We start from the raw sequence: 23870 nt of genomic DNA on the forward strand, positions 1-23870 counted from the left end.
AGTCTTGGCAAGCTGTTGGACGTGGAGAGCAAGTGCTGCCATTATGTGTCTTTGTCAGAGCAGTTAAATCCATAAATCTTGAAAAGCTGTCTTACTGCAAGAATGAAACACTTTATCCTAATATAAATTGATTTCTAAAACATTCTAAACACTTCATCCTGGCACTTTTTTTGTGATTTGCATTTGTGAGGAGACAGTTTTTGCAGCAATTTCCTAACGTCTGTAAATGCTATGGAGTGATCAGGCATTTTGGAGAAGGAGATCCTGCAATTCGTCAGCGGAAAAGCTGTACCTTGAGAAAGCTTCTGTTGTGTACTTGTGCAAACCTCACGCGTTTGAACTTTGCACAGATTAGCCAAGGAGGAGAGCAATGAAGATATTTTTTTTTTTTTTAACCGATTCTCTTGGTTTGATTTCTGTTGTAATATTACATTGTCACAGTCTTACAAAGAGTATGTTTATGTCTGAGTCTGTGGCTGACTGATATGCAAAAGTTGGCCCAAGTGCCCAGTTCTTTGAAAATTTGTAGGAACCAGTCACAAAGCCATTACTGGAAACTGTATCCAGTGGGAACTCTCCTAGAATAATTGATGTTATGAATGGTAATTAAGCCATTAAGTAACAGTTATCAGTGGCCACATATTTGAGGACACAAGCAAATTTGACAGTGAATTAGATCAAAAAAATCTTCAGTCCTCAGTACTAATCTAAAGAAGGAATGCAAATTACATATGTTAAAAAAGCTGTTCCTTATATAAATATGATTTCATTGCACCATTTAAATATCAAGTTATGTATTTATTTTGTAACAGCTTATAACAGTGTGTAACTTCACAGGCTTCTATGTTGAAGGTAGTGGTTGTACTATGACTAGTTGCACATTAATTTAAAATGCATCACTTCTTAATAGTAAGCTTATTTAAGGAATAGTGTAGGTGCGTAATGCTCCAGTTGTACTCGGACACTAAAGATGACCTGTTTCCAAGCTGTGTTGGTGTGTGTTCTTGCCTTTTTTTCATGCTTTGGGAATAGCGCTGCTATTTGAATGCCTCAAACGCAGAGGGGGTGCTGGGAGAATTCTGGCATTCTGTGCTAGCGCAAGGTTCTTTGTCTGCATTTTTATGGCAAAAAAAATATCTGGGTCGTGAGCATTCACACTTGTCTTAAGTAGTCTTTTTTTTCTTAATTTTCTTTTTTTTTTTTTCTGGTTAGCCAAGACTTTGATACTTAAATACCATAAAATCAATGTGGGAGAGAGTGCTACTACTGTCATATGTTTATACGATGTGGCTTATTAAAGCCACTGTGGCTCCCCTGATTGTCCAGGGCCTGATCTTTGCCTGGATGATGAAGAATGACAGATGCATATGCGAAATATATCGGGCCTAAACCTTTTTATTCAAAAACTGCCAAAACCCCCAAGATCTAAAAACTAGGCTGGAATTTAATATGAGTTTGATGTTACGATTGTCAGTAGTGTTGCCTACTTGAGAACATCTGGTATTTAAGACATGTTTGTGGCATTTAGAAATATTTACTCGTTCTATTACACTAGATTCTGCTTGCCTGCTCCATTTTGGGGGGCTTGTAGCATCCATCCTCATCAAGATCTTCTTAATACCACATACTGCTTTTAGTGTATGTATGCAAATGCCTTTTACTGGTTAGGGATTCTCTATTTACTACAGATGCCTATTTACTCTAAATTTCATATTGAAGTCCACTTGAGGAAACTGTTCTATTCTGTAAAAAAAACCAGGAAAAATAAAAAAAAAAGTGTAATTTTTTTTGCTATATATTTATTGTTTTCATCCTCTCTGAATTTGCAGTCATCAATTTTTGGTGCAGCATGAATACAAAAGATGTATTCTCTATGTAAACATCCTGATTTGTGAAAGCAAAAAAGGTTAGCCAGTTTTACCAGATATGAATGATTTTGCAGTATTGGTGTGTGTTTTTTAAATTAAAGAGGTGGACATTATCTCTGACTCAGTACAAAATTACGTAAATATATTTTAATTTCTTCATGTCTGTTATTGATGTGATGATTGATCTTGGAAACTGAGTCTTCTGCAATATCAACCCTGACAAATAAAACCTTAATTTAATGGACTTCTCAATTTGGGAGAACTTAAATACATGTTACCAAAAATGAAAAAGCAAAGTTTAATACCTAGAAACTTACTCTGTTTTCCATGTAGCTTAGATACTGAATTTCTAGCATAGTACCTCTCCAACTAAATGTGTTTGCAATGTAGTTACTTGCTGCTTATAGTTCTCCGCATGTTTCTTTCCAGTTAGAGCTTAACTTGCATCTTGTGCATGGTTTGTGCAAACTGCATTTTAACTTGTCTTTGTCTTTGATGCTTGCAACCTAATCCATCCCAGCTACACTGCCTCGAAAAGAAAGTGCTGTCAAACAGGAGACTGAGAGTGAGTATAACTAGTTGCATTAGTTGGTATTGTCAATGCATGTGTGTCGATGTAAACATGTGGTGCTGCATCATGGAAAACTCTACCTAACACTGAAGCGCTCCATTCAGAATGAAATAAGCATTATAGCAGAATCATTGTTTTTGCAAGGCAAAAATGAAGCACGGCTAAAATGGCCCAATGTAGAAGTTGAGCAAGTTTGCAGGTAAAGGCAACAACTTTTGGTTTTCCCATGCTACTAGTTGATCTAAAAAATATGTTTGTGCCTGAGAGCTTGTTGTAGTTTTCCAACTCTTCCAGTAGGTTGAGGTAACAACTTTTATTAGATGTATAGACTTTGTCTTGTTTGTGTCCCTAGCCTAGATACCAACATAGCAGTTAAATGAAACTTACTGGATTGCTTTGGAGTTTCTTTGTGGTTGAGATGTGAGAAGTTTACATGGGGGTCAAATATTGATGATTTCTTGTTCTTTTTTGTTACCAGCTTTCTACATCCTGTTCCAACATTTCTGAAAATTTTTGGGGAAAAAAAAATAAATATATGCTCCTCACCTAGGAGAAGCCCCCACGGTATCAGGAAGAAATGTCTGAATATTAATTACAACGAAAAGGAGAGGGGAGTGTTAGCATTAGAGTTACTGGGGAATTGTAGCAAAATAGCTGGAGCAAACTATGTTGACAAAAGGATGTTAACAACAGAAAGGTCAAGTTCAAGATGAAAAACATGCCTGTGTGTATATAAAGCTTTTTACATTTTTCCCTCTTGTGGATTGATTCTTCTGCTTGTGGCAGCCTGTGCCCAAAGTACATTCACAAAGATCATAACTGGCCTTTGCTTCCAAGCTTTCAAGGAGAATATCTCGCCCTATAGATATTCCTGTATTTCACAGTTTGGTTCCTTTTATACCTTTTTCTATACTTTACAATGAGGGCTTATACAGCTACATTGTACTTTGAAACCTGAAGAATTTCAGTTACCCTTTAATGAGAAAAGAATGTGTTTATAGCAAAAGCATTTGCAGCTTAGACAAAAATTGAATTGTTTGATTTTAGTGTAGGACTACTAGCAACTCTTGATCTCATACGTTCTGTAATGAACCTGTTCTTGATTATTTTATTCTGCCTTTACTTCTCTCCTTCATAGTGTCTTTATTTCACAGGTCTTCATGGAAGTTCTGGAAAATTGACTGGGTCTACTTCTAGCTTAAATAAACTCTCTGTTCAGAGTTCAGGAAACCGTAGGTCTCAGTCATCCTCACTGTTGGATATGGGGAACATGTCTGCCTCTGACCTTGATGTGGCTGATAGAACAAAATTTGATAAGGTAAAGCCAAAATGTTGCATAGGGTTCTTGCTTAGTTTTTGTATTAGAAGTGTCTTGCCTATCTTTCTTGTAGAGTTTAAAAATCTGTACTGTTTAAATCTTAAGACACGCCAATTTCAAATTCTGTATGTACCACACATCTATAAAGACAGTTTCTAAGAAATATGTAGATCAGAGTATTATTCTCTGATTATAAGATCCCATTTAGTTCCTTTATATGCTTAGTGTGGCCCGTAAGGAATATCAAGCATAAAAATGGTCTATTAATTTTAAGCCAAATATGCATTTTTAAGCAAATTGGAATTGAATTGATGGATTCTTCAACTGATTTTTTTTTTCCCTCAATAAAAATGATCATGTGTTCAGTTGCATTTTCCCAGTACGTAAGCCGAAGTGAAAGATAAGAAAGCATAATCTTCTTTTAGCCAGGACTTGCGTGTGGCCCTGACATTTTATTTATACTGGTTTCACATCAACGTTATCATCAGTTTTTAGCTTTAACCAAGTACTAAGTTATTACTGGAGTGTCCTCAGTGTCTGTTTAAAAACCTGCTGTACTCAGCATCTGTTTGTTTGGTTTTTTTCCTGAACCTTTAAAAGTGACAGTACTCCTCATTTCTTGTGGAATTAACTCCTCTGTACTGTGGAGGGAAAAGGAGCTGTTTTCACAGTGAGAGATAAAAATAGTTTTCTTGTTCTCTTTTGAATTATTTGATGAAATGAGTATTTTTCTTCTGACTTCTTCAAATCCTTGCTCAGTCATTTTCTGGGAGGAAATATTATATGCCTGAAACAGTTATTACACACCTGCAGTAACAACCTGTCTAGAATTAAAATAATAGCTTTTTAAAACAATTTTTTACAAATACAGGTATTGTGCTAATTTTTTCAACAACTTCTGAATTATCTTACGCCCATTGGGGACATGTGAGTGTGACTAACGTATACAGAGTTGTAAGCCATTGAGCTGACCTAGTAGGTTTTTTAAATTTTTTTTTTCCAGGGGAATTTTCAGTAGTGTGGATTTACTATATAGCTGGATTGGTTTCATTTATGTAAATATTTGCATGTCTTAATCCTTAAACACTTGTGGAGAAAATTCTGTGTTGTGTAAAGATGATGGATTGGAAGTATGTCTAACGCCTGACTTACAATTTCACTGGTTTGTGTGAATAAAATATTTTAATGAATTGTTGCCAAAATAGTGTTTCATTTTAGATTAAATCTAAAAATCATGGTGCATACTTCAATTTCAGTACAAAACCTGCTGTTGGTTTCTGTAGCAGCTATGCAGAAATGTTTTCTATGGAGCAGTTATCTTCTGCATACAGTCTACCTGTTTTTCTTCCCTGAGGCTTTTAATTTTGTCTTCTTCCTCTCAGCAACCCAGGCAGAAAAAAGGGCGTCAGAATCCATGACTTACTACTAAAATGTGAATGTTTTCATTATAGCACAAAAGTCCTTCCTCAGGCTGTGACTAGAAAAATTCTAGTTGTGGAAAAACATAGGTTGTTCTTTTCTTCCCAATGTTATATGGATGAGAAGGGGCTATGTTGAAGATGCACATATTGCTTTTAAAGATACAAGGACAAGCTGTTTCCATTTGTTTGATAGAAATAAGCCATCTAAAGCTTACTGAAAATAGAAAGTATAAAATCATGTGCAACAAAGAATTAGAATTAGCATTACTCACCGCTCGTAGTATTCATTGTGTTGATAAAATGTTTGTGTTTCTTTAGATTTTCGAGCAAGTATTAAGTGAACTAGAACCTCTATGTCTGGCAGAACAGGACTTCATTAGTAAATTTTTCAAACTACAGCAACATCAGAGCATCTCGGGAACGACAACGGTATGACTCTTCATTCTGTCACTGAAGTAAAAAATACTGACCAGGCCTCCTAAGAGACCTGTTTAGAAGATGACTTCTGAATTTATCTGGCAATTATGTGATCTAGGTGATTAATAATTTGGTTTTTCTCCATTAGCTGGCAGAATCTGTATTTTTGGCTGAACAGTACAAAAACTATTGAAGAAGGACTGACATGTTTCTTTTGCCATGGCTTTGCGCATAAGATCCCAATGAACACTTTGTTACGTTATGTAGGAAGGCAATGGGGAGTAATTGTGGATAGTGGTGTATTCCGGGGAACGTGACCAGAAAAATACCAGAACCTTGCAAACCAACATATTTCCTGTTTTGAAAAGAAAACCAAACAAAATGCCCCAAACCCAAGCTGATAATTACATTGGTTTTGTCAGATATATTTATCACTTAAATACGGAATTGGAGACAATCTTTCAGCTTCCTGTGTGTGTACATTCCTTGTTCTTACAGAATGAAGCGGAGGAAATGGATGGAGGAACTTTATCTCGTTCATACACTTCTGGTGTTCCACAAACAATATCATCTGAGTATGTGCTGTTTATTACTGATTTTAAAGCCTACATGTGGATTTACTTGGCATATTACAGTTTTTCTCCATAATCAGAAATTGTTCCCTTTTAGTGAAAATGAATAGTGAACTCCTAATTTGTACCTAGACATTGAATATGTCAGTAAAAATAAAAACTTTTTATCTATAGGATGGATGTTTCTGTCTACAGTAGTATAAAAAAGATGCTTAATTCTTTAATAGTTTGCAAAATGAAACTAGGCACAGTAATATGTAAAATATGCTTTGGAAAATATGCTTAGCAAAGTTCTGAATTTGAGTGTGTGGCTGCTTCCAGACAGAAAATTTTTTTTTTAATATTTTGTACCTGTAACTATTGATTTTTTTTTTTTTTTCTTTTTTACTGTGTGGCATTGGCATTTCTTCCCTTAGCAGCTTTCTGAAAATCATCATACTTGTTGAATGCAAATAAGACTAGTATAGCAAATAAACTTATCCTAAAAATGTTATCAAAGAACATGTAAAATAACCTAGTGAACTGTCATGAGTAATATTTTTATCTTATGTATTTTTAATAGGAAGGACATGATCCGACAAATGATGACAAAAATATTTCGTTGTATTGAACCTGAGCTGAATAATCTCATAGCGCTGGGGGACAAGATTGATAGCTTTAATTCCCTTTATATGTTAGTTAAGATGAGCCATCATGTATGGACAGCACAAAATGTGGACCCAGCTTCCTTTCTCAGCACGACACTTGGAAATGTTTTGGTGACCGTCAAGAGGAACTTTGACAAATGCATTGTAAGTTCTTTAGTTACTCTGATTAAGCTAACTATAATATAGGAAGCCCGCTCCTACCCAGTTTGATTTTGCATTTCTTTATAGTTAAATTTTTGCTTGTGATTTGAAGTTAGAATGAGTAACTTTATTGCTCTTCAACTGGCCAAACCTTTAAAAAAGATAAACTAATTGGTGGTTGTGTTTCTTTTTCCTCTCCATTTCAGTTTTCTTCAATAATTAGCTATTTTTAAGAAATACGACCACTTACTCACTGCTGTGAGCCAGCTGACATTTTTAGTTGTTTGTTTAAATTTGTACTCTTACCGAGATTAGTGAAGTCCGTCAAGTAAACTAGTTCTCAGCCTTTTTTACTTTCCATAATAAAACCTCGTGGACTAATGCGGGTTTTGCTTTTCCACTTTGAGCATAACGTGCAGAATAGCCATCTCTTCCATGTGTTCCATTATTTCTGTTTTATTGCTAACAAAATCCTGGTTTAGATAAATGGCAAATCTTTTGGCAGTAGCAGAGGCGGCTTTTACTGTCAGAAACTTCCTTTTTGCTAATACACTATGACCATTATATGAAATATGGCAAGTTTAGTGAAAACATAGTTCTTGGTATAACTTGTTTTATTGTCATAAATGTTATTTGACTCTAGGCCAACATAATAAGACTGACCATTCTTGATCAATTTAACGCTTAAAATATTTTGAAGCTGATTCTTTTTGGATTATACTCAAATAAAATTTCAGTAGAAGATTAAAGAAACTTCCTCTAGCAAAAGGAATTGTTAGCTTGGCTGAATCAGAAAAGTGAAGTTCCTTGTTAGATTATAGAATGGAAATGGTTAATTGCTTCTGATAGATAAGTTTGTTCAGTTTTTTTTTCTTAGTATTAAGTAAGTAAACAAAGGAGAATAAAAGCTGGAAGATTTTACATGCCCGTCTTCCTTTTTTCTTTCCAATTATTTTATTTCTTAACAAATTTTTGAGGGTAAAAAGGGAGGAAGACTAAGTAGATACACTAATTGAAAGATAAAATTATTTCCATGTTTGACTAAATGTCAGTTTTTCAATATGTCTGCATTTTTCTTTTCTTTTACTAGTTGTTACATGGTCTGGAGTCATACATTAGAGGCTAACACCTGTTCTTTTTTTAAATTTAAGAGTAATCAAATGAAGCAGATGGATGAAGTAAAAATCTCAAAGAAGAGTAAAGTTGGGATCCTTCCATTTGTTGCTGAATTTGAAGAGTTTGCAGCCCTCGCTGAATCAATTTTCAAAAATGCAGAACGACGAGGAGATCTAGATAAAGCCTACATAAAACTTATTAGAGCTGTTTTTGTCAGTGGTAGGTCTTCTGAGGTTGTCACAGCTACTAAAATGATTGTTACCTCCTCTTTGCTCCAATTAACAGACAATTATTTTTTTTTTTATTTTTTAAGGCTCTCTATTGCAAGCCATGTGACTGATATTGTGCTGAAATGTTGGTTATGTCTGTTATTGGTAGGAGACCAAGCATGAACCTTTTGATTGTAATACACTTTTAAAGAGCAAACTGTAGATACTTCCCTTTGTACTTACCTGTGAAGTAATTTTTAGTTATGACAGAGGGAAGTGGTTAAGACTCTGGAAGGAGAGAAGAGATGGCAGCAACACAACATGCTTGATCTGAAGTGGTTTCCTGTCTTTTCTCCCCTAGTGTAGCTTAGAATGTCAGGCGTTGTCAGGCAACAGCCTTGTTCTACTGGTTTTATTTAACATTTGAAAAAAAAAAAAAAAAGGGAGGTAGGGGGGGATGTAAGCCAATGAACTCTGGAAAAATTGTCCTTCCCTTTTAAAAAGGGGGCAACACAGATGAATGGACCACTCTGTGCTGATTTAGCTGCAAATTTTCAAACCACCTCACGTACAGTAGTTCCCAACCGCTGAGAATTACCTCTTTTTTAGGGGAAGATTGGGCAGGAGGAGACAGTAGAGGAAACCCGGTCTGAGGAGATTGTAGCCTAGTGGTTCTGAACATATCAGGAAACTGTGAAGAGACATCGCTTCACAGTACAGAAAACTGAAGTCCATACGTAGTCAGCAGGAGCATCCCGGCTGATGGGACAGTAAATTTTGAAAATGTTTTTTATTTGATCGCACCCAACTTCTCTATCCTCAAGAATTTACTGTTCAAGTGATTAAGCAAATGCCAATAGACAGGCAAAACTATACAATGATAAATAACTAGTGTAGGAAGAATTTACAAAAGTGTGTTTTAAAAGGGGTTCAAAGTGATGCCAGTCAAACACTGAAGAATAAACAAAATCTGTTTCAGACAAGTACAGAGCAAACTTAAAGAAACAAAGAATTACGATGGGGAAAAATAAGGGATAGAATTAAAGAATAAAGATGAAACAAAGTTAAAAGTATGTACAGAATCAGTGCAAGCAGTATGTTTAATGCAGTAAGATACTTAATTTACAAGTGAGGTTTGAAAAAGGTCAGAAAGATGCAGTACTCCAGGTAGAACTGGGGAGGGGAATGGTGTAGAAAATTATATGGGAAGAACAAAATTGGAAGTAGCAGACTTGTACTAGTTAGCAATTCACTGTTCTTACTGAAATGAATTTGTGATCTTTATTGATACCCTGGTGCTCAGGATCGCTTTCTTGGTGCGCATCCTCATAGTCTGAGCAAAATGATCAATGGATGAAAGGGCATAGACTTAATTGCACTCTTAGTTGAAGCCATCCTCTTTCAGCCTGCTTTTAGGCGCAATAAGGGAGCGCTAGGTAGAATTTCTTTTGCCTGCCCTGGGTTTTTTTGGGGGGGAATGAAAGCAAAACACTTATGTGCAGGATTATCCATTTTTATTATGAAACTTGGGGATTGACAGTAACTTTGACCATAAAACTAATAAGCAATAATTGAGAGACTGAGAAGTACATTTCAAGAAACCCCACCACCTCACTGAAGATTTTTTTTTTCCTAGCAAAGAGGGGAATCTATTTTCTTTGATTTTTCTTAAATAGTTTAAGAAATAGACTTTATTGAAATAGTTCTGTCATGTGAAATTTATTAGGGATAATGAAAACATGCTTGTAAGCCTCCACAGAATGTGGGTTGTTTCTCACTTATGTAAAGGCCATATGTAGTCACTATTTTCTATCTTTTTATAAGTGACTTTTTTGGCATACAAATTTCATGGTCTTAGAGTCTGCACATACCTGTTACTTTCTTGAAAGCTCTCAGATATTGATTTATTTCGTGGCAATTATGACAATAATTCATATAATTGGTTATCATTGACATATAATCCGAAATTAATTTTTTCTGACAGTATTATGGTTACCGGTTATGTTTTTCTGAATTTGGTTGTTCTTTGGTTGTCCTTTTGATATTTTAAGCATTTTGCTTCCTTTTTCTTTCAGTTGAGAAAGTAGCTAATGAAAGCCAGAAAACACCCAGAGATGTGGTAATGATGGAGAACTTCCATCATATTTTTGCAACGCTTTCGCGCTTGAAAATTTCTTGCCTTGAGGCTGAGAAAAAAGAAGCCAAACAGAAATACACTGATCATCTTCAGTCTTATGTAATCTACTCACTCGGACAGCCTCTTGAGAAATTAAATGTAAATATATTTGAGTTTGTATACATTATCATGGTACAAGAGTAGTCTTTCTCAAGTGTTTAGTTTGCACTCTTTATCACTGCATCTATCATAATCTCTATTTTATTATTTTAGATTCGAGCACGCCTGGCAAGAGTGCTCTACTCATGAGGGCAACAGTCTTGGATGAAAATAACCAAATTTTTCATGGCAATTAATAGTATTGTCTGAACAGCAGTTATGTCTCAAGGAAATGGTTTTGAGGAAGGAAAAATTTGAGAGGAAAAATAATCAGGAGTTTTGGGGATAATTTTCCTCACTTCAGCTTCAGAGAAAATAACTGTAGTTTCTGAACTGTTCAAAAACAACAAAAGTTTTAGGAAAGTTCTGTATGTCCAAAGTTGAACTAAGTGTTAAACTGAATGCTGACTTAGGTTCCGACTCATTTCTGAATGTTTCACACTGTTCATTGCTTTTTCTGTAAGCAGGATTTCCAGCCATTTATTTTCTGAAAAGTCTAAGATGTATTCTCTTCTTCAAAATCAAAATGCTATTTTGCCGCTTCCCACTGATGGGTTGACTCTGGACAGCACCTAAGCTGCCGCTTAACTAACTGCTTGCTCATTCCCCCTCTCCCTAAGCGGGACAGGAGAGAACAGGAAGACCAAAAGTGAGAAAACCTGGGGGCGGAGACAGACAGTTTAGTCTGTGAAAGAGAGAGAGGGAGAAAAAAAAATAAGTGCTGCAAATTACCTCCCGCAAGGAGACTGATGCCTGGTCAGTTTCTGAGCAACATCCACCTTGAAGACAACCACCACCTCCACCCCCTCCTCTAACCCTGATTTTTACAGCTGAGCATGATGTTACGTGCTATGGAACACCCTTGGGCCAGGTTTGACCTGTTCAGCAACAAGGAAAACATTGCTGTGTTATCAGCCCTGTTTTAGCCACAAATCCAAAATTCAGCATCATGCGGCTGCTATGAAGAACGTTAACTCTGGCCTGGCCAGGACCAGCGCACCATTTCAGATGATGTTGTGGCTCTGTGTGCATGTTCATAGGCATACTGCCCTCCATTTTTATTGTGTTGAGCCAACTGGTGCTGGGCAGTGAGAAGAGAGGGCAATTATGAACAAACATTGCTGTTGTGTAATTATGGTTTAAGCAGAGAAATTCCTATTCAGATGCTTACTCAGGTTATCCGAAAGATCCAGTATTTTTCCAGGCTATGGCCTCATTTATTGAGGATTTTGGGGCTGATTCAGTATTAGTTACAGGGCTGCAAAGAAAAGCTTGATTGCTTCTAAAAATGATTGATTTCTGTTTTATGCTAGTACTTATGGAGCACTGTATCGTTGGGCTGTGCTTTAATGTTTATGGCTGAGTACTACTTCATGTCCAATTAAAAAAACAAAAATGGGGGGAACACACAACAGTGGTCAAGCAGAATCACAACTTAACTACATACGTGCTTACCAAATTAATTAGTTTAGATCTGTGATAATCATTAATGCTGTTATTGCTTGTTAGCATTTTTTTGAAGGTGTTGAAGCTCGTGTGGCGCAGGGTATACGAGAAGAGGAAGTAAGCTATCAACTGGCTTTTAATAAACAAGAGCTTCGTAAAGTTATAAAGGAATATCCCGGTAAGGAAGTGAAGAAGGGACTGGACAATCTCTACAAGAAGGTAGATAAACATCTCTGCGAAGAAGAAAACTTACTTCAGGTAAACTAAATCATGGCTTAAAAACCTTGTAATGTTTACACAATGTTGCACCCTTTTATTATTGCTTTTGCATATGTGTTCTGTGAGAAGTGCCTACCTTCAGCATAACTCTGGAAAACCATGAGTTTTCAGTGGAGTTTTGTATAATCGCGCTCTGATTTTATTTGTTGTAACATTGATTTGAACTGTGGTGGTAGAGACAGAGTTCAGAGAGAAAATTCCTTTATGATTCCGTTATCTGACCATTAATGGATGATCTCTCTTCTGCCAAGTACAAAGAACTAGACTGAAATGAACTGTTAACCTGATACAAAATTTAGCTGGTACACTATAGCAGAATATACTTTCAGTTACATCTTCTTTGATAGTTATATTATATTATCTAAGGTTTTTCTTATACTCTGTTAAGTTGCTTTTTCTTTAAAGACAAAAGCAATCGTAGAATCACAGAATTGCCTAGGTTGGAGGGGACCTTTCAGATCATTGAGTCCAACCATCAACACAACTCTGACAAAACCACCACTAAGCCGTGTCCCCAAGCAGCCCGTCTACCCATCTTTTAAATACCTCCAGGGATGGTGACTCCACCACTTCCCTGGGCAGCCCGTTCCAATGCTTGATAATCCATTTGGTGTAAAAATTTTTCCTAATAGCTAATCTAAATCTCCCCTGCATCCTTGCAATACCTCTTTTAGGGCAACTTCCTCATCTTCTTTACTAGTTTCTGCTTTTGAGGTTTGGTAGGAGTCATGTAAACATTAAAGATCTTAACCTTAATGGATAAAAAAACTTCATTTTTTTTTTTTCATGCAGCAACTCAGTTTACTGAACTTTATTGTTAGCAAGCTTTAGTTTTCAAATGACACCTGAACTGAGAATCAGTTAATGAGCCAATGTTTTGCAGTTGACATATAGTGAGTGTATTGTTCCAGTTGACGTTTCCTGAAGTTTGCTTTCTTTGGCAGGTTGTGTGGCATTCCATGCAAGATGAGTTTATACGACAATACAAGCACTTTGAAGGGCTGATAGCTCGCTGCTATCCTGGATCAGGAATTACTATGGAATTCACTATACAGGATATTTTAGACTACTGCTCCAGTATTGCACAGTCTCATTAAGCTCTAGAAAGGGAAAGAGAAGCTGGCAAAGTCTTTGCCTGTGTATAAGGGAATCAAACACTATAAATGCTATTTGTTTTTACAAGGTGGATTTCCATGTGTACGTGTAAGTTACCTGCCATGTATGTCAAATTACACTCCTGCTTCAAACGTCTTTCAGGGCAAAATGAAACCTTTGGGGATTTGTTGCTCTTCTACTGGGTTGAAGTACCGTCTGAAAGCATTAATTCTGTGAAACACTTTGGATACAGTTATTCCCTTCCCCTAAAGTTCAGATACTTTTATTTATAATCCCTTCTCTTGCTAAAAGCAGTAAGCACTACCTTCATAGTATGCAAAAAAGATACTACTGTTTTCACTAATGTTTTGCATCTTGGAAATTATGTAAGCATTAAAGACTATCAGATCTTTCTCCTTCCTCATTTTGGAAAGTATGGATGTGGAACTTTATGCAGTGGGAATGCTGAGTTCATGTTCTGAGATGTAGTGACTATGGCCATAATTCTTAATTAAACTGTGTTCATGGTATTCTTTATTTCTATGGAGCGTTATTTCAAAAAGGTGAGAATGCAGTGTTATTTCCATTGTTTTGTCTTGGCATTGAAGTAGAATCGATGTATTTCTTAAAGCTTTTTTTCTTTTCCTTTGGTAAGTATGATGTAGCATCAGTACACTCCCACCCCACCTAACTCCCTCCTCCTCCTGGTGCTTCTGCTGCCTGTGATCCAGGACCTAGTTTTTCTTTACAGCTTGAGGAAATTGCCAAGTTGTTGGATAGAGCTGGGATGCGTGTAGAATAGAAGCAGGCACAATAAAGGTCAATGTGCAGACAGAGGTAAGATTACAGAATAACATTACCTCTTGTCCTGTCGCCGGGCCCCATCCTCCTGACACCCACCCTTTAAGTATTTATAAGCGTTGATAAAGTCCCCCCTCAGTTTTCTTTTCCAGACTGAATAGACCTAAATCCCTCAGCCTTTCTTCCCAAGAGGTATGTTCTAGTCCCCTAATCATCTTTGTAGCCCTCTGCTGTACCCTCTCCAGCAGTTCCCTGTCCTTCTTGAACCGGGGAGCCCAGAACTGGACACAGTACTCCAGATGCAGCCTCACCAAGGCAGAGTAGAGGGGGAGGATGACCTCCCTCGACCTGCTGGCCACGCTCTTCTTGGTGCACCCCAGGATGCTGTTGGCCTTCTTGGCCACAAGGGCACATTGCTGGCTCATGGCCATCCTGTTGTCCACCAAGACTCCCAGGTCTCTTTCCACCGAGCTGCTCTCCAGCAGGTCACCCCCAACCTGTCCTGGTGCATGGGGTTATTCCTCCCCAGGTGCAGCACCCTACACTTGCCCTTATTGAATTTCATAAGGTTCCACTTTGCCCAGATCTCCAACCTGTCCAGGTCTGTCTGTATGGCGGCACAGCCTCCCGGTGTGTCAGCCATCCCCCCCAGCTTTGTGTCATCGGCAAACTTGCTGAGGGTGCACTCTATCCCCTCATCCAGGTCACTGATGAATATGATTGATTGACTGATTTGGGGGTTTGAGATGCAGGTGCAAGAATAAAACCCAAACCCCAGTAATATGAATGGGAATGTTATAAAACTCCGAAGGAAAAACTAGCTTCCTCGATGGCAATTCAGCAACATTGAGGCACCTGGATTGGGGTGAGCATCTTGTAGCTTGTTAAATCCTGTTTGTCTTTTGATTACTAACATAAAATAGTTGATCCAGGTTGTATATAAGCTGCTTACCGCGTCTTTGTGGGTGACAGAAGGCCACCAAAGCAACACCAAGGCGAGAAATTCCCTTAAATTAGTGTATCCGGCCTCTAAACGAGGTCACTCGTTGCTCTGACATCAGACCTGCGCTCCCTGTGGCCTGGCCTCACCGAGGGGGCACCAGGCAACCATCCTGTGGGCAGGAAATGCAGGTGAGACCCCCTGGAAAAGACTGACGTGCGGCGGTAACCTCTGCCCCTGTCCTTTGGCTGCCACCTGAGCTAAGCTGTCGTCACGCGTGTCGTCATCCTTCCTCGGCACCAGCTCCTTCCTCAGCCCGCCGTCACAGCGCCCGGCGCGGCTCGCAGCCCGCCCCGCCTGCTTCTCGCCCTGACGTCAGAGAGCGAGGGGTTTGTCCCCTCTGGCGTCAAACGTCCGCCGGCGGAGGCCCCCCCCTCCCCTTCCTTGCGTCACCCTGCCCCGCCCCTCGGCGCGAGGGCTGCCGGGCGGCCGGCGGGGATTGGCGGGGCGGGGCGGCGGGCGCGGGCGCGTGCCCCGTTGCCGAGGTGACAGGGCGGAAGCGGCCGTTGCTGCGCGGCGCCATTTTCAAACGGCCGGTGCGGCCTGAGCGGCGGGGCCTGCGGCCGCCGGGGCCGGCTGTCCGGCAGGGGCAGGAGGAGGAAGAGGGTGCTGCCGGCGGGACCGGGGCTCCTGGCGGGCGGGCGGCGGTGCGCTTGGGCTTCCAGCTCGGTCTCCGGCGGTGCCGGCAGCACGCCGGCCTCTCCTTCCCTCAGGGATCTGCAGGCCCCCTCCTCTCCCCGCCGGAGCTGCATCTCTGCCGAAGCCTCGCTGAAATGACCTTAGCGGCTCGCCCTGCGGGAGTTTGCTTTTAATGGTATGGCTGGTAAGACCGACCCGGAGGGAGGGTGGAAAAAGTAAAAATAAAGCTGTTTCCAAAGGGACTGGCCGCACCTCTGTAGTACAGACTGGGGTTGCTGAAAGTTCTTTAAAGCTTCCAGTTTGGTGAGGTAATTGATGAGCAGGCTCATAAACCATAGGGTTTTCTTGTACTGTACAGGTTCTGTACAGGTTTCTTGTACAGGTTGTTCTTGTTTTCTTGTACAGGTTTTGGTAACTCTTTAAAGAAGAAATCTGTTTTTCTAGAGCAAGAGTTGTCTTTCTATAGGCAAAGTGGTGACACTTCATAGCAATGTGGTGTTTGGATATCTAGTCAGAAGTGAACTCCCAGTAAAACAACCTGGAAACAGACTTTGCCAAAACAAGTGCAGGCTCATTCAGTATATCTGAAAATGATGTTGTGGTTATGGCATTTCACAACACAGCCTTCAGCATCTGTGGAGTGTGTAGAGGCATGTACTGGAGCATTACTATAGTCAAATGGTTGGTCCGTTACCTGGGGGAAAACAAAACTAGCTCTTTATAGCAGAATGAGCTACGTGACCAGTAATTACAGGATAGGAACAGATGTTTTGTTAACTACATTTCATACACACAGGGGAAAAAAAAAGCCTTTAGCATATCAGTTCTGATGAATGAACGGTGCTGATGTTTTAGACTCAATAAAGAAATTGATTTCATAATATATAAATTTGTCTATGCTATTTTTTTTGTGTTCTATTGTCAGCTATGTATGTGCAGATTTTATGCTGTTTAATGCTCATCTGGGATCTGAAAGAATGGGTTAAAAGGCAAGGGACAAAATTTGCTCATTGTGTGGATGTGTTAAGAGCAGCCCAAAGGTTGCAGAAGGGTAGCACTGGACTGAGTAATAAAGTGGGAGTTAAGTAACAGTGTTAATAAAGGCAAAGTAATACACATCATGGGCTCTAAAGTGGCAGTTATCACTCAGAAAAATTAATCTAATTGATGCTTTAGAGTGATTATAAGGGCAAATGATAAGAGTTGTTAAGAATAGTGAAGGCTACAGCAAAGAATCTTTATAGCTGCTCTGTGGCTGCTCAGAGTGATCTTAATCTCAGAAAAAGCACGGAAAAGGGATAACCCGTACAAGCTACTAGAAGATTTTGGAAAATAGATTTGCTAAAGATGCTATCATGAATGACTGAAAGCATGAATAAGGAACGGTTATTTAGTAGGTCTTACAATTAAAAGAAAAAAAAAAAGGATGGGGGATGCACACACCCATGAATTTATGATATACTTTTCCAGACATACAGTTAAAATCAGATTCATTGCCACAGGCTATTTCGATGTAAAAGTGCAAAAGATCAAGAAAACAATTAGATGTCTAAGAAAGGTCTATCAAGTACTATTATAATGATTGAAGTTCAACTTTAGGCCCATCAAGTTCCTGTACTATAGGCTTATAGAAAGAGAAGGTATGTAGGAGTAAGATTTGGCTTATGTTTTTTATGTTTTTATACTCTTGCCATAGCAACTGTTGGAGACACGGGGTATTGGGTCAAACTGATCTTGGATTCAACTGTCATATATTCATTTTATATTTCCAGAAAACAGAATTTTCCTGATGGGGATGTTACTAGATACTTTTTGATGTCATGATAAGACTAGTGATAGACTCTTAATTTAGCATATGAGTTTTATGCTATGCTTGTCTAATGACAGAGGTCTGGAATTACTGACACATCATTTCTTTCCGACAAAGTACATGCAATGATTATTGTCTTTGAAGACACTTGAAATCTGTGGTAAGCTCTCTGAAATAATGACCCCCAATTCTTTTTCCTACTTTCATTCCTGGACATCTTTTGGACCTATACTCCAGCTACTCATTTCCTGAACTAATTTTGGATCAGCTGTGGATCGAAGAAATATAAGATAATGCCCTTTCTTGTTTGATACTGGTGCAATAATGTCTTGAATTAAAAATTCTCAGTCTTTAGGAAGAAGAGTGATCAACCAGAAAGATATTGGTACCTCTCAATATTAGAGTACGTTTAGGTAACTACACCTCACTTAACCGTCCATTGCAGTGATTTAGTGAGATCCTGTATCTACTTCCTAGCCACAGTTACTGGAGTGCTAACACCTGTCCATTTATTTTCTCTGCAGTTACTGTAGAAAAACTTTATTCCCTTACAAGCTGTGACACACTTTCGTTCTTGATATCTCTTCTGTAAAACTTTCTCGATATGATTAGTAGAAAAATTCTTTCACTTTCCAAAACACACGCTATTAAATCAAGTCTGATGAATGATTTTAAGCTAATTTAACCTTTTTAACTGATAGGGTGGTTCTTAAAGAATTCAACTGAATTCAACACCGAGCGTTCAATATTAATGCAGAAATACCAAGGTCTCATCACTTTTAGCTTTAATCTTTGTCTGCCAAAGGAGAGGAAAGAGTATTTGGTGCATATCAGTATGTTGACTTCCACTTAGTACATTGACAGTAACCATTTAGTGGAAGGAAGAGCACCTCTTCCTCCTTCAACCATCCCACTACAATATGTAAGGAATTGTTCTCCGTGCCATTGCCTAGTTAATATCTCAACATCCTGAACCTCTTCAAACAAATATTTTGGCAGTATCTGTAACTGATGTTGTGCTCATAAGGCTAGTGATTTTTCTCTTATCCATGGAGACGTACCTGGCAACCACAGTCCTGTTGCTAGACTTGTTTGTAGTGTTTTGATAAAATAAGATAAAATCGTGCTTTCCAGTCTCAAACATGAGAAAAACTTGCATGTTTTCTCATTGTATTATTCATAAATAATTTTATTTTCAAATACCTGCATATATTTATTTAATATCTTTTTTAAATCTGGGGGATTGTGAAACAGCGTGGTTTAAATGATATCTGTATTCTGTCCCCTTTATATGAGATGCAAACAATGCTTCCTCAGATTGGTAGTTTGGCTGCTGAGGTCTTTGCAGCCAGTAGGTTAACTCTCTAACTCCAGAAGGACATAATGATGTAAAAATTCTTCCTCCCCTAAAGGTACATGCCAAAACCAAAATTCTCATCTGGATTCAGATACAGTAGTGCTCGTCCAGCCCCTTTTAGATCGGGTTAGTAATAAAAAGATAACTAGTTGGTGAAAAGCAAAAAACACCTCTGATCCTTGAACTGTATTTTCCAGAAAATGATGCAGGTAGAACTATAGTACACCAATGTGGTTTTTTTCTTTCCTGTTTTCCCTCATAGAAGAGAGATGTTCAAAGTTAATCTGTCTAGAATTTTACGTATTTTATGCAGTTTTACAAATGTTTGACATAAGTTATGTTAAGTACTGCCTGTGAACTTTGAAAGTAAGATTTATATATGAAAGAAAAAAGCATATGGGGGTTTTAAGAATAATCTGTCAATTTGCATTGTGGAAGATACCATGACTGAAAAAAATCAGAATCTGGTTCTTAGTCTTCCCACAGAAAAATCTCTTCAGAGTTCAGTTCTTACATACTGGAAAGACAAATTTACGTTCATACTCTAACATGTTAGAAAACTAATTGCCAAGGCAAATATTTCTTTTTAAATAAATATGCAAATATACTTAAAACTTTTTAGTTGCTCTATGATTCTCTTTTGATTTACTTAAATATTAAGGACATGCTTATGCACTGTATTTCCTACACAAAAAATATTTTTTCCATTACTTTTTTCTGTATTATTACTTCTTTAAAGGACAAATGACGTAACAGATGATCTTTTGCAGGTGTCCTACTTTTCTTGACTGTGACAAAAACTGCTTTGGAGGAGTGTTTACAATGACTGCAACTGCAGAGCGAAGGTTCATTAATCTCAGGAAACGACTAGATCAGCTGGGCTATCGGCAACCATTGGGAGTGGAGAGTTTACCTTTGGTGGAAAAGCTTTTTAGGTATTCAAAAAGAGATTCATTGAAAAAACATAGTAACCATATAGTAGGTATTATTTGATTTTTGACGTATAAGGGAGAATGCTTAGTCTGAAGATTGTTTTCAAGCAATATTCCAGAGCTAACATTCAGTTCTTGTGTATGATAAAGTCAAATAGGTTTGCTTAAGTGATGAGAACATCTTAAGATCTCATTTAATTCAGTAGAATTGTTTCTAAGGATCTATGGTCCAGGAAAATTCAACTTTTCTAACCTCATAGGAGAGGCAAGAATAGTCACTATTGACATATGCTTAAAGGACACAGTCTTATAACTGGTTGTGTAAAAAGTAATTCCTGTTGTCTGTCCTGTGACTTAAAACAAAACATTCACAGCTCCGTTTTTATGATCTTATTTGAAGAAGTTTAAATTTTTTATCTCTGTGATTTTTACAGGACACATAACAGAAGAAAAATTATCTTCTTAATATATCTGCCATTTCATGGCTTTGATGTGAATACAAACATAGCCATTTCCATAGTAATCCAGTTATATTTGCCTAAGCAAATGTAGGTATTCTGGTTCTATTGCTCTCTAGCAGCTAATACAGATGGAAGAATCATAGGCAGGCAGATGTGGAGTAATCTGCCTTCAACATTAAGTCTCATTCTTGCATCTAACAGGTAGGTTTAGTCTCTCAGTCACTGACTTTGATATTATTTTCACAAAAAAGTTTATAGCTACTTACCACTAATGGCTTCTGATCTCCATATAAATAGTAGTTACATTATGGCCTTTTTAATTCTTTACTTCAAGTTTCTTCTGTGGTAAGTAGTGCTACAACATATGTAGTGCTTGGAGGAATAAATAATTTTGCCAATTTTGAATCTCTCACTTCATGTAGAAAAGAGAATTTATTGAATTATCAGTGGTAAACTCCTGCTATGCTTTCTAAATATCTTTATTTTTCATATTTGTCCTGTCCTTTACTTTTTTTTAAGTGAATGATTCCTGTCTTTTGGATTTTTTTACATGAATGTTCTCTTTGCCTTTCTTTGAATCCATCTGTTCTACAGTTAAAGTGGTCTCAGGGAAAGGGTTTTGTTTCTCAGGTCATAATAAATATTTGCATCTGCACTCTAAAAGCTGGTAACATTTCTAACATGTCTGATGCTCTTTTATTCTAGTGACCTAGTTCGTACAACCGAGAGCTTGCGCAGTGCAAAGTTATCTGCTGGAAAAACTGAAAAAGAATACAGCAATTATGATGCTATTTTGGAACCTTATAAAACAGAGAATGCTAAACTTACCAGGGAAAATAATGAACTACATTTAGAAATATTAAAACTGAAAGAGCAATCTGATCGGCATGTTAAAGGTAATATAAAAATTATGATACTTTTTTTTTTTTTTTAATCCTTCCATGCCAAAATAAAATTTTGGCCAAATCCCCGATCCACAGATTCACTTATCTGTACTTATAAGTGAGGGTGAGTGGTCATTGACCATTGTGCCTTTAATGAATTAAGGCTCATGCACAGACACTTCTTTTGTGGTTAAAAAGTTTCTGAGGTCTTGAAAATCATTGTTTTAATCAAACGTGAAAATGTTAGAACTCTTCAACTTTCACACCTTGAATGTGCCTTTACTCTACAAAGGGGTTTTATTTGTATAACATGTATAAATACATATTTTTGTGTGTTTGTGTGTATATATATACACATATGTACGTGTATTTGAAAATTTCATGCTATGGAAAAAGAATATAGGATTTCCTTTATGCCTTTTTTGGTGCTACTAGGAAAAATAATAACGAATAAGAAAGGTAATACTGCTTTTTCTCTCCCTTGAAGATTTGAAAGTCTCCCTAAGGAGGGTTGAACATGAGACAGCTGACTTAAAATTTCTGAATAACCAATACATACATAAAATTAAAATGCTGGAAAAAGAGAACAAAGCCAAGACTGAAAAAATCCAGCAGCTTCAGGAGAAGAATCTGCAAGCAGTGGTGCAAACACCTGGTAAGTATAAATAATCACAGATATTTTAACTTTTCTCTGAAATTTTTTTGTCTCTTCAGAATATAATCTTTTCTTTTCTTCTAGGAAGAGAAGTTACTACAGTAAAATAACTATCCAATAGAATAATAATAATAAGTTTTGGCTCTGAATTCAGTCTTTTCTCTGTATGGAAGAAGTTTCATTAGCACGTCACTTGTGCTATGGACAAATTTGAATATAAACTTAGGTTCAAGACTGTTAAGGTAAAATGTGACTGGAAAGCACTGTTAATCAACAGCTATTTTTATTTTTATGATGCTGCACCTGATTTAGTCAGAGGCAGGTTATTTGACACTTGAATCTTTTCAATGATGTGTAAGTTACTAATTCAGATTTTTGTAGCAAGACCTGAAAGTAACAGGATGCAAAATATTTCTACAAACAAATATTCCAACCCTCTGAAAGTTTACAGTGTTTAAAGGGCCTTTTGATAACTTAAAATGTTCTGGATGCTACTTTCAGGTTAATTTCTTTCTCCAGGATTTCCAGCTAAGGGAAATAGAAGTATTTTGTGAAATTTTGAAACTCTTTTCTTTCCAAGTCATTGAATTACCTATGTATTTTTGTCATCTGAAGGAAATTAATAGGTAGTTAGGGGAAATTAAAATTCCTCTCTGTTTTTCCACACCTTTCTGCATTTCATGTCCTTCACTTCAAAAATGCCATGTTACGCTTTTGTCTGTCTTTCTGCATACTTGCCACTTGGTCAACATTCTTCTGGAATTTTTCTGTACTTCATCATCAAATATTGTTTGTCCTTACTTAATCATGTGATGAAGAGTAATTGTTCCCTCTGGAAATATTACTATGTCTTCCTTTTTTATTATTTTTTTTTAATAGAATGTTACCATGCAAGCAAATAACCTGTTCTGCTTGATATGCTTATGATATTCATTCACTGAAATAGCAATAGAATAGAATGAAAGAAAACATTACTAAAAAATGCAGAGGTTAGTTCAGTCATAAAATAGTTCTTAAATGTGAAAACAAAATATCTTTTGCGATGTTTTAATTTAGCTATTTTAGTAAAGTAAATCACTAACAGATTCAACAAGTTTGAACTGTAGAATATATAGGGTCTTAAACACTGAGGAAAATTACTTAGACTGAACTTCACATGTTTCCTTATTATTAAGCTGAACTTTTGACAAAGCTGATACTAACCTGCAAGAATGATGTTATCTAGAATGCACAAATTTTATCAATTTATGACAGTAAGATTAAAATGGTGAAACATGCCAGTTCAGAAGCAGTGGTGGAATAAATAGGAAATTTCATTTTTGTATTAAAGAAGATGACTCCCTTGCTTTAACTCCAAGTAATAGGCATTTGGGTTTGGGCTTTTAGGTGGCAGAAAAAGAAGCATTCCCTTCAGGCGTCAACGCATGCAGATAGACCAGCCTGTCCCTCCATCAGGTGTTAGTGCCTATCCAGTTCCTCAGCCAGAGGACCCTTATATCGCAGACCTTCTTCAGGTGGCTGACAATCGGTAATCTAAAGAACTTTTAAATTTTGAAGTATAGGTGTTAAATATCTTCAGTGATTTTCCAACGCCCACCTTCCTTCCACCTTTCAAATTTGCCTCAAACAAAATGGTATTTCATGAGTTTTAAGAGCACTGTAGTTCTTAAATAGAATTTTGCTTAGTGATTGAGTGCTGCCTGTGACAAAAGTTGCAATGGATATTAATAAGCTGCTTATTTCCTTAAAGGGTTTCTCTTAAGATTTCTATACTGGTTTTAGTGTTATACCTAATTTTAGATTGCGTGTTCTGGAAAAATCTAGGTGTAATATTTTGCATGGGAGTAAACCGACCTTTTGTATTTATTTTGGAAAACTAAAATATTCTTGATTTTGTAATACTATTTTTGGCTTGGGAACCTATATTATGAAACATATTATGAAAGGTTCAAGTCA

General features: G+C 37.3%; 2 protein-coding genes across 14 annotated transcripts in view; both read left to right on the forward strand.

Moving 5' to 3' along the window:
- EXOC1 (exocyst complex component 1) overlaps positions 1-13912 on the forward strand; it is a 32343-nt gene extending 18431 nt beyond the window's left edge. For 7 of the 12 annotated variants that reach the window (XM_074588105.1, XM_074588101.1, XM_074588106.1 and 4 more), the window contains 8 exons: positions 3594-3757; positions 5497-5607; positions 6094-6170; positions 6730-6958; positions 8107-8290; positions 10356-10555; positions 12065-12259; positions 13225-13912. In XM_074588105.1, the coding sequence (XP_074444206.1) occupies positions 3594-3757; positions 5497-5607; positions 6094-6170; positions 6730-6958; positions 8107-8290; positions 10356-10555; positions 12065-12259; positions 13225-13377 (1313 nt within the window). In that variant the 3' untranslated portion in view covers positions 13378-13912. Of the gene's footprint in view, positions 1-2388; positions 2434-3593; positions 3758-5496; positions 5608-6093; positions 6171-6729; positions 6959-8106; positions 8291-10355; positions 10556-12064; positions 12260-13224 lie in introns of all 12 variants that reach the window. The other 5 variants (XM_074588100.1, XM_074588104.1, XM_074588099.1 and 2 more) reach the window with 2 other exon arrangements.
- Positions 13913-15660: 1748 nt separating this feature from the next.
- The window catches only part of CEP135 (centrosomal protein 135), a 41953-nt gene continuing 33743 nt past the window's right edge, over positions 15661-23870 (forward strand). For both annotated transcript variants that reach the window (XM_074588109.1, XM_074588110.1), the window contains exons 1-5: positions 15661-15990; positions 19753-19917; positions 21081-21271; positions 21747-21914; positions 23301-23442. In XM_074588109.1, coding sequence (XP_074444210.1) covers positions 19805-19917; positions 21081-21271; positions 21747-21914; positions 23301-23442 — 614 coding nt within the window. In that variant the 5' untranslated portion in view covers positions 15661-15990; positions 19753-19804. The remainder of the gene's footprint in view (positions 15991-19752; positions 19918-21080; positions 21272-21746; positions 21915-23300; positions 23443-23870) is intronic.

This window comes from Larus michahellis, chromosome 5, assembly GCF_964199755.1.
Source record: "Larus michahellis chromosome 5, bLarMic1.1, whole genome shotgun sequence".
Lineage (NCBI taxonomy): Eukaryota > Metazoa > Chordata > Aves > Charadriiformes > Laridae > Larus > Larus michahellis.